Source organism: Rutilus rutilus, assembly GCF_951802725.1.
Source record: "Rutilus rutilus genome assembly, chromosome: 20".
NCBI classification, from domain to species: Eukaryota; Metazoa; Chordata; class Actinopteri; order Cypriniformes; family Leuciscidae; genus Rutilus; species Rutilus rutilus.
Genome location: NC_140225.1, coordinates 30192900 through 30203783, shown reverse-complemented (window position 1 = coordinate 30203783; position 10884 = coordinate 30192900). Strand labels below are relative to the sequence as shown.

The following is a 10884-nucleotide window of genomic DNA, read 5'->3' as shown; positions in this document are numbered from 1 at the left end:
CATTGCATTGTGATGGTGGGAGTGGTCCTATGTGAGTATATACAATGCAGTTTTCTCTGTATATGTATATATATATATGATGTGCATGGATAAATCATTTATAATAAATTATTATTTCTTTATTGCAATATTCAATAAAAACAAGAATTGTCCAATTGTCCATTTCATGGTGACTTTAATATGTTGTTCAGGCAAGGTGTGCATACTATGATTATCTTCACTTTATGCATATTTATAATTAAACAAAATATGATATAAATCAAATAAAACCAAATCAGGAAATACATGCATACTCTGTTTATCTTTAATGTATATTTATAATACAGAGAATATAGTATATTTATACATGAAAAAAAATAGCTATTTTGGCTTTAAATGTAAACACCATTGTTAATTCATGTGTATCGTCCTAATAAATAAAGTTGAATTTTTTTATTCAGTTCATTTTACAAAGTACAGATGTTGGTGATGCTTCGTTCCCTTGTTCATTCGCTGGTATCCTTAGGCACGCTCCGCTTTTTACATGGACTTCGCTGACTTGCACCTACATTTTCCTTTTGAGGAAATGTAATGAAGTAAGACGGAAGCAATAGCAAGGAAAATGATGATTTATTGAACAGATGTTCACACAGGAAAAATCAGAACAGGCAGATGATCGCTTGATGCCGAAAGTCAGACCAGGAACACAGACTGCAGGAGAGCGGTGACGCAGGGACTGAGATGGGCGATCCAGGGGTGAGTGAAGCAGAGAAGATAATCCAGAGGTGAGAACGGGAGTGAAGCAATCCGGTATCCAGTGAGACGGGAAACATGAGGAATACAGGAAACAGGCACGAACACGGGAAGCTTCAACAACGATCTGACAAACACAAGACGAAAGACAAGGCATTAAGTATTAAGTATTGTTATTAAGTAAACTGGCTAGATGGTCTGCAGCTCTCGCTGATGACGATAATAAGCGGTAACGCACACAAGAAACAATCAGCGCAAACGAGACCCACACACACACACACACACACACACACACACACACACACACACACACACACACACACACAAGACCAGAATGAGACAGCGGATCTACCAACCGTGACAGGAAATAGACATAATCAGGTTTAATAAGCTGGTAGGAGGTAAAAAAGACATATCACTTAACTTGTTTTACCATGAGGGGTCTATGAATTTGACTGAAATATACAAAGTATTCTAAATTGAGGATAACAAACAAAGTAGCTTAGTTGAAGACCGTGCTTGTTTGTTTTTAATAAATCTGAAAATAATTTATCATAATGAGAGATGATTTTCGACAATTACCCTGAATATCTGGGGGAAATGTGGGTCCCTCTCAATGTCTATGGTGGTTGCAGCCTTAGCTGAAGTTTTCACCTTGGAGGTCAGGAAACCGAGTCTTGTGTTTTCTCTTCAATTCAGCTTTCTCTTCTTCACTTGGTTTAGAGTCAGATACTGGAGGAATAAAAAATCATTAAGACACAATTGATGGAAATAATCAATATTAAGAGAGAACTAATTTTTATGTTCAAGAATTTATTTCTGGGGAAAAAACAAATTAACGAGTATCCTAAATGTTTAAGAGAAATCGTCTGGGTTATGTATGTAACCCTCGTTCCCTGAGTAGGAGACGTTACGCTGTGACGACGAATGGGGTTTCGCTTAGAAAGCCTCTCGCCTTCGAGTATTATAAAACGGCAGCCTTCTCTTCTCCACTTGGTTTAGATTCAGATACTGGAGGAATGAAAAATAATAATTAAGATACAATTGGTGGAAATAATATATTAATAATCTAAAAGAAACCAGTATCTTTTGTTGTTGTGGCGCTGGCTGAATTTCTTACCTTCAATGCCAGGAAACCAGGTCTGGAGCTTCCTTCTGAACTCAGCCTTCTCTTCTTCAGCGTGTTTAGAGTCAGAAACTACTGAATAGAAAATAAAAAAATTCATTAAGTGACACAATTGGTGAAAATAATATAGTAATATATATATAAACTTGACTTGACTATAAAAAGAACATTACAATGAACAAAAATTTGAAAACCTCACTACAAATAATCCAGAATTGAAGACAAATGCTAATAATCTACTCTGTCTGTTCCTCTTCCTCACACCTGAAATCTCTGATCGAGTGAATCTCCTGAAGTTCTCCATCCTACAGTAGATCATTTCTAATCCACTTATGTTGTAAGATCTGCTCTACCGTCGGGCGTTTAGTTGGATCCAGGGTTAGGCACTGGCTAATCAGATCACTGCATTCTGTACACATTTTATCAAGGAGAGAGCTGGTTAGTCATGACCATGTGACACTAATGTTGGCATCTATGAAAACAGCATCTGAAACATGATTAATATAAGGTAAAGTGTTCTTTATCTTTACTTTAAAGGTGAAGTATGTATTGTCTTCTGCACTAGTGGCACGTTGCGAAATGACAAAATAAAGCATATTTTAAAAAACCTACGTCATCACGTCATCCCCAACTCAAACATCACAAACGCAGCTCTTACTGGTACTTGTGAAGGCATGTTTCAGGTCCAACATATTAGGAATACTTTTAGCTGTGTTGCATTTGTCTTTATTAACATGTGTAAATTTTACACACTTCAACTTTAACTGTGTCTGTACTGAGCCTTTTGCTTTATGTGTGTGTTCATCAATGTTATTAATATCATTCCCTCACCGTTGGATAAGCTGGTGTTCTGAAATGGCTTCTTTGGTTTCCGTTGGATTGTGAAAAGGAGGACATGCGTTCACCATCTCGTACAGCAACACTCCAAGAGCCCAGACATTTGCTGGGACGGCGTGAAATCGAGGTCCTGTGAAGACTTCAGGTGGGCAGTAATCCAGTACTCCTGTAAGCAAGACATTTGTGCATTGTTGAGCAATTTTTTCAAAGTGTCAAATAATCAGCAAGTCATTACATCCGGGTTTCCACACACTCCCAAAATGCTCACCAATGTAAATGTGGCTGTCGTAGCCATCACTACTAAGCAGCTGACCACAGCCAAAGTCTATCAGCTTGAGCTCTAACGTGTCTTTCTTCAACAGGAAATTGTGTGCATGAACATCATTGTGAAAAACGTCATGATCAATGCAGTGTTGCACTGCCAGCACAGCCTGTCGCATGATGACCCGTGCGGTCGTTTCGTCCAGTTGAGGATTACGAATGATAAAGTCCAGCACGCTCTCGCAGGGTTCGGGATACTCCATCACCAGGGTGAATTTTCGAGGGTGCTCAAACCAATCGTGTAGTTCTATGACGTAGGGGCTTATGGGTTCTTGCCTCATCATTAGCAGCAGAGCCACTTCTGTAATGAGAGGTTCGGGACGCCCAGGCTAGAGAAAAGAAAAGAAGGTATTTTTAAAGGTACTTTTCTTTGATCTTTGTAGATCCGATCAACAGAGCCTTTCCAGGCTTATTTGTCCATTACATTTACACCTAATGCTTCCTACAGGTGTATTGACTACAGTAATCAGCACTTAAACAACTAAATACACATTCAGCTTTTGGCCAACTTACAATAGCAAGATAAAGATCGTTGCAAGTCTTGTGCATCCGCTTGATGGCAACCTGCAAAAATGAAAAAAGAAACACACTATTCAATAACAGTAACAGCATTCAAGCGCCTGACCTTACACATAACATTTACGATTTGAGCATCTAAGTATTAAATCATCTGTATTAAATATGTTTGATGCGTGCAAGAGCAAAATGTTTATACAATTCAACAAGACTGCTTTACCTTTTTGCCATCAAATGTGCGTGTTCCCTCGAACACTCTTCCAAATCCTCCGGATCCAATCATCTCTCCCGCGTTATAGAGACTCAAAGGAGTCTGAAAAACAAACAGGAAAATATGAGAAATATATGAGCTTGCTAGATCCTTTGTTTTATAGTAAAAATATCAGTGCAGGTCGAAAAAATAATATGAATATTCTCTGAAAACAAGCCTCAAGATATCTTTAGTGGGAAACAAGACGATAATACTGTTTAAAACAATAATGACTGCAGATTTACCATGATCTGGCTCGACGCCGGAGTGATCTGGATCAGAATCTGGCTCTGAGTCCAGATCTAGTGGAGGAACGAAAGGCTCCACAACATCCACAGCTTTACTGCCAGAACAGCAGCGGGACAGACTCGTCCACAAGTTCCTGATGAACCGACACATTCTTTCCATCTTCTTATGTTTTGTAGGTTTTTCTGAAAAAATTTAAATAAAATAATTAGAAACATCTCTGACCTCACATTTAACAATGATATAACTTCCATTTTACTGTTAAATTCTTATCTTTAATGTCACAAATCCAAAGTAATGCAAATATTTCCAAGCTATCCGCCTGACGACGCTCTGTTTCTGCTTAATGCCTGCATAAATGTCCCTTAGCGGTGACCAACACGTTTTTCACAATATTAAGTAATAATCATTTTATTTCAAGATAATGATAGTTATTTTTTTGTTCTTTTATTTGATCTTTTATTACAAAGAGAGCATACATTTCCAGGCCTCATTTGGCACAGGTCTGGCAATGGTAAAGGTCATATGAGCCATCATGTCTTAAAATATATTTCACATTTATTTCTTATGAAATATAGCCTAATATTTTTAAATAAACATTGATTTTATTAAATACAGCAATGTCTTATTAAAGACATAACTTAACCGACTCTGTTTACATGAATACTGGTCACAACAGCCATTTTGACACAATTTTGTCAGTATTTGACCATACAAACGCAATACAGAACTCTATTCAGGATCGTGCGTGTGTTTTCGGGTGTGTGTCAGACAGCGCAAGTGATTTCATGGCTAATTGGCTTAACAAAAATATATTCTAAGAACGTTTTGTCCAACTAAAATATTTCAGAAAAATTTCGCTAAGAAACAGTAAATGTGACCAGACCTTAACTTGTCAAACATTTTAAGCAGTCACCATTCTGCCTTATTTCAGTCTCACCTGTGGAGCTCTTGTTCACATCCTCCATGGCACCCGGAGCAGTCGGGACATCTGAAGTCTCGACGGGAACTTGGCCAGGCAGTGGAGGACACGTCCTCTCTTGGAAGCTGTCGGATCTGGACAAACTTCTGTTTCCGCCACTGCCCTGTTCATGTTGGCTCTCAGATCTGTTGTTACTGCTCCTCTTCTCGACGATGTACGAGCCTGTGCTGCTCAAGCTCGACGACGACCCACAAAACCGCCGCACCACATCCCTCACACAGTGGGACAAAGATGGTGTGGACATGATGCCCGGTGGAGAATCTGTGGAAGCAGCTCCACTGGATCTGCCTGAGGCTGGAATATTCCAGACATTTTTAATAATATTAATAATCAAAAAATGCAACTTTCTATTTTTAGCAGTCATCATTCTGCCTTATTTCAGTCTCACCTGTGGAGCTCTTGTTCACATCCTCCATGGCACCTGGCGCAGTCGGGACGTTTGAAGTCTTCATTGGCTCGACGGGAACTTGACCTGGCAGTGGAGGACACGTCCAGTCTTGGAACATTTCTAATAATATTAATAATCAATGTCAGTGGTTACACCCCAAAAAATGCAACTTTCTATATTCAATGACAAATAATTTATGAACTTTAATAAAAGCCTATTCTGACCTCTGCGAGAGTGTTTGGATGAAGTGGACGGACGTCCATCATCTGGCCTCTGCAACTCTCTCTTCCTCTGAGCCGGACCTGTGGACACAGAAACAAACTCACAAGACAGAGGTGTTAAATATCCAGGAATAAGCTCCTGGCTCTGTGCCTGGCTCGGGCCTGGCATCCTCCTTCAAACTGTAATAAAAACAATAAAATACAATAAAATTCTCCTCAGAAAACCCCCTCCCAATAAAATAAAACAAATAATTAAATAAAACTCCAAACTCCCTCTAAAATGAGAAAAGAACAATCGAAATAATACGATATTATCCACAGAAATAATATGATAAAACTATAAATAAAACTATGTAAATGATTATATCCTCCGGATCTCCTTCTAGAATAAAAGTTTCTCTGAAATCCTCCAAACAGCTTCAAAATCGCAAGATCAGCACAGAAAATATTCAGCAAGTCTCTGAATCGCCTCGTCTCAACAAGCAGAAAGCGATTTAGCCTGTTGATATTTGCAGACAGAATTCATAACACGAATTCATAACACGCGTCGCTATAACGAATTCATAATATAACAATAATGTGCTTTAGCAACAAAAATTCGAAGCATTACAGTTACAGCATTATTCGAAATGCCTGAAGTCTCGCGTGAGCAGAGCGCGTGAGCGCACATCGCATCTGGAAACAAACTGAATAACCATTTAACAAGTGATATAATAATGTATCATAACTGCTTAGCTAAAAATGTAATATGTTAACTTAAAGCATGAAATAAGATACCACGAATCAGTGAATTTGAGTTTCACGAATCAGTGAATTTGAGTCTGATTAGTGTATATTATCAGTAATAAATATATATAGTAGTAATATATAATATATCAGTAATATAAAGTAATATATATCAGTAATAAATATATATATATAAAAATTGTAATCGTTCAAAAAAGTAGTATGACATTTATGTCAATGCGATTCAGAGACGAATACTAATGTTGTCCACCAGAGGGAGCCACAGAATAGCAAGATAAAAAACTATGAAAATTGTTCATTAACTTGTAGTCAAAATAGCATATCAATTCATTATAGTTTCATAAAGTTGAATAAAGCCCAATAATGAGTTTGCAAAAACTTACAGACCATGATTTTTTTTTTTTTTTTTTATGATATTGACAACATATTTGTCAAGTTGCAGACATGACATAATTGATGTCCAATTGAAGAAGAGGCACTATATTAACTGTCTACTTTTATATAGTACTACATATATTAATACTTCCATAAAGAGACACTTAAAAACTCATATTTTATTTGAAAAGAGACATGTCCATTGTATAACTAAATATCATCAACACAAGCCATTGTGCTTGAACACCGACGATCGCCTCAAGTTAAACTGCATTGTTTCATTTACCTTCTGTGTCATTGCCCACAACGTGACAGGACTTGAAACAGCTAAAACGATAAAAGGCATGATGACTTACATCGCATCCAGCTAGCCAGCTCCGTCCAATCTCCATCATCCTTATTTTTTCTTCGTTTGAACGCCATGAGAAAGGATTTTGTAAAGATAAAACCGATTTTAAATTCATCTTGAAAGAGATATTGCGGCTGGCTTTACCTTGAAAGTCGAGAACGGTCCAATCACACAAGGCCAAAATATTAAAAAACGACTTTGATTCGCTGAAATCAAAAGTGGGAGGGTCTGGCACAAGGCCAATCTGAAACAAACCAATTAGAGTTTAAGAATAATTAGGCACGTTGATTTTCTGATCATATATATTTTTTTTTTCAGGCACATTTGACCAGTTCCAAACCACATTAATCTCAATAACTACTATTCATTTTGTATTGAATCATTTATAAGTGATATATAATTTTTCATGAAAGCTGGAAATAAAAAACGCCTTGTATTCAGGTATGCATGATTATTAGGCAAGTTTTCTTTTACAGATAAAATAAGCCACAAAAATAAGAGAGAGGTAAAGATTTGAACTAAGATTACAATTTTAACACATAATGAAAATGTGCATGAGTTTCAGATGAATTTACAGGTTTCAATATTCATACTATGTTTACATATGACTCAGTAAAGCCCTGCCATTCAGTTCTATTTATTTAATGAATCATAATGCGATCGTATTATTCAACGCACTATTATTATGTTTGAGACATCAACCACTGGTCGATGACCATAATGTTTGTATAAACTGTAGGTAACAACTGGTAAAATGTTCATCTAGGTCATAAAAAACATAATATTTTCTTCTCAGCCATGTCAACAATTGTCCGTGAGTGAAATCTCCTCCCATCCGTTGTCTGATTGGCCTTTCGCAAGGATTCCTGGGTAGTTAAAGTGTGCGGAGCCTGCATCTATGCGGGCTTCGCGGAAGACCGCTTCAAGGGTACAAAGGGGGCGCTGCTGAGCACACTTCAGAGCGTTAAAATGAATGGGACGGCCTACGGACTCGTAGCCTCAGCGAGCACGCGCAATTTAAGTCCACGAGACCGAAAGTCCACATGAAGTGCGCCATTTGGGACAGGGTCAAACTGTCGATCAAAGCTCATAACGGAGGATATCGGACAGCCGTTGAACGTACATCGGTTTTACACTCGTTGTTGCAGTGCAATGTGGGATTGAATAAGTGCACTCAATAATGTCCACTATGGTTTCGACACTACAAATGGCTGTACCCTCAAATAACGCCCTATTTGAGGGTATAGGGAGCGATTTCGGACTCAACCAGGGACTACAGCGAGAGGTTTCAGGACATCTTTAAGGTCCGGGAGTCTCCTGCATATTGATAGAGGCTCTCTGACGGCTGCAAATTATATGCATGTTTGTTATATGCATATTGGAAAGCAGTGTCTCAGCGAGCCTCAACAGCGCCACCTTGTTACCATAGATAGCCTACACGATCCATTATCAATCTTTGTTTACACTGAATGTAATAAAATCAGAATCATTCTCGCGTTTCGATGCCTCCCTAGTTATGTTTTGTCACTGAAGTTTTAATCAGGCTACTTATCCGGTCGGCCGAGTAAAAATCCACTTGTCCTAGACGAGCGTTAATGTTGAACCCTGTAGTTCCCTTTCAAAAGGGAACTCGCACTGTGTCGATGACGCTATGGGGAACAGCCTCCTCCACCGGTGTCTGAAAGCTTATCCAATCACGGCAATCGTTATTGACCGGCGACAGCCTATGACGTCACTACTAGTCCAACCCGGAAGTATAAAAGGGGCGCCTAGAGAACATGTGATCCTCTTTTCGTCTTCAGGGACTGTTTTGTTTGTTTGAGCAAACTACGCTTATGTTGATGGTCTGGCTGGTGATGCCTTGCGCTCAATGGCTGTGTTGCAACATAGCAGGCTGATCTGCTGAAAGATTTGGACCAAGGTCAGGGTCTTTATTCAAGAGAATTCATAACGTTATGTAATATAGCGCATTATAATTTGCCGTATATTCCCATATATTTATGAACAAATAACGATGATGGTGAGAGAACATTGTGCTTGATACATTTTTCATCTTCAAGCCAAACTTGGGTCTTCAGCCGACAAAGTTTGAATCCCGTCTGGCTAGTGCGCTTCCCATAATAATCACGCATTAGGTCAGTAGGCGCAGAGTAGACGGTCTTTTGTGGCTGTTTGAACACATTTGATCACATGAGCGTTTACACTACGAAAACAATCTGGTTGAATGTGTTTTCTTCCTCTGGAAGTGGTTAAAGCATGTAATAGCAAATTTCAATTTTCAATGAGAAACACAGCATCAACAGGCGTAAGAAGCATTAAGAGGCAAAATTGTAATAATGAGAAAAGGCGTTTATTCTTTGAGGAATCTTTTCGCAACCGCAGCCACCCAGCTGTGAAACAGAAAGCCTACTGACATAATAAAACTGAGACATTTTATACAGGTTTCTGACATTCTTGACTCCTCCTTTCCCAGTTTCTGTAAATTTCCTTAAAGACATCTTATATCTCAAGCTAGTATGGACTGGTTCTACCCCCCCTGGGCAGGTCATGCTGTTCTTTGTCCCTGAGAAGCCAAAAGGCCTTCATTTACAATCTAAATGACCTCCTGTATTCCTGACTAAGATTCTTTCTCGTGCCCAGGTGTTTGTTATCTCCCCGGGCTATCTGGTTTATTACATCGGCTCTTTCCTGCCCCCAATTCAGCTGTTAGAAAACCCTCACAGAAACACAAAATGAGATTAACAGTTTGGAAAACAATATATATATATAAGAAATAATGAATTTCCACCACAAGCAACACTAAGGAACATTTTTTTACCTTAAAATAATGTTTCCAAAATCGTATCTACGCCTTATCAAGGCGTAACAGGGTGAAAGGCACTTCTGGATTCGCTTTGCAGCCCTATATCTGCTAGAACCACACTATGCAAGTTTGCCCATAGACAGTATATAAACTGGACACAGCGACCCCATAGGTTTCAACGGAGAGAAGTGAAGCAAATTAGAAGCTTTCACTTCCTGATGGCTGAGCATACTGCGCAGACTCAAACTGAGCTTAACGACGTGGATGTGACGTGAGCAGCCTGCCTGACAATTGTAAGTTTTCTAGTAGCTGTGCCAAACGAAATCTGAACCATTCCCTTCCGAATCTCGCAGAGACGGAGAGTGTGAGTAGGAGCTGTCCATGAGCTAGGAGCAGGAGCAACGTCATGACTCTCTATGGGCTTCTCCCTTGACTTTATCGGACTTTATGCCTCCACGTCCCCCCGATTGCCTGCGAGATTCTCTTCCTCTGTCTCTACGGTAATTTCCAGAGAGTCGCGTGGTTATGACGCAATCGTTAGCCTACTTTTACAAAAACTGCTTCTACGGGGCCATAACGGAAGATACAAGGTAATGGAGCCTTTTATACATTGTCGTGTTTCTTTAGAAATAAACAATGGACAAATGGAGTCTTTAAACGCCTCAGATGTAAAGTTATTCGCTGTCAAAGTGACGTCAAAATGAATGGGAGTCAATGGGATGCTAACAGCAGGTGAAGGCTTGTTAGCCAATGGCGGCTTCCGGGGGTGGTACGGAAAATGAGCGCTCGATCACCCCGCCTGAGTTTGCCAAACCGGGTCGCGTTTCTGTAGTCCGAATGAGACATAGGAAAACTACAAGTTTGACTTGCTTTACGTCAAGCGTTACAATAGTCATTATTCTGTTTTTCTTCGTTTCTGATGTCGCAATACATCATACTTTCATGAAATCATGCATCATACTCTACCTTGTCTGTGGACATTGTTCATTCC

The 10884-nt window shown here is 39.1% G+C and overlaps 1 protein-coding gene across 5 annotated transcripts; it reads right to left on the bottom strand.

Annotated features, from left to right (window-relative positions):
* Window positions 1-221: 221 nt before the first annotated feature.
* Window positions 222-6309, bottom strand: LOC311279727 (serine/threonine-protein kinase pim-2-like). 5 transcript variants are annotated; one of them, XM_084391417.1, is made up of 10 exons: window positions 4028-4167; window positions 3753-3845; window positions 3530-3580; window positions 2964-3345; window positions 2690-2861; window positions 2123-2267; window positions 1853-1933; window positions 1647-1743; window positions 1315-1464; window positions 222-859 (listed from the first exon to the last, which is right to left on the bottom strand). In XM_084391417.1, exons 1-6 carry the CDS (start codon window positions 4028-4030, stop codon window positions 2258-2260), a joined length of 711 nt encoding a protein of 236 aa, XP_084247543.1. In that variant the 5' UTR covers window positions 4031-4167; the 3' UTR covers window positions 222-859; window positions 1315-1464; window positions 1647-1743; window positions 1853-1933; window positions 2123-2257. The 5 variants fall into 5 exon arrangements, with proteins under 5 accessions (XP_084247543.1, XP_084247544.1, XP_084247545.1 ...); XM_084391418.1 differs by having other exon boundaries at window positions 1315-1743; window positions 1853-1930; XM_084391419.1 differs by lacking the exon at window positions 2123-2267 and having other exon boundaries at window positions 1315-1743.
* Window positions 6310-10884: the final 4575 nt, after the last annotated feature.

Bases quoted from the DNA above. Each gene is read 5' to 3' on its own strand.
- LOC311279727 (XM_084391416.1), bottom strand. From the start codon at position 5,788: ATGCCAGGCCCGAGCCAGGCACAGAGCCAGGAGCTTATTCCTGGATAT. The intron at 4,214-4,968 runs GTGAGACTGAAA...AAATTTTTTCAG, and splicing joins TGTGAACAAGAGCTCCACAG to AAAAACCTACAAAACATAAG. The intron at 3,846-4,027 runs GTAAATCTGCAG...TTTGTTTTTCAG, and splicing joins CGGCGTCGAGCCAGATCATG to ACTCCTTTGAGTCTCTATAA.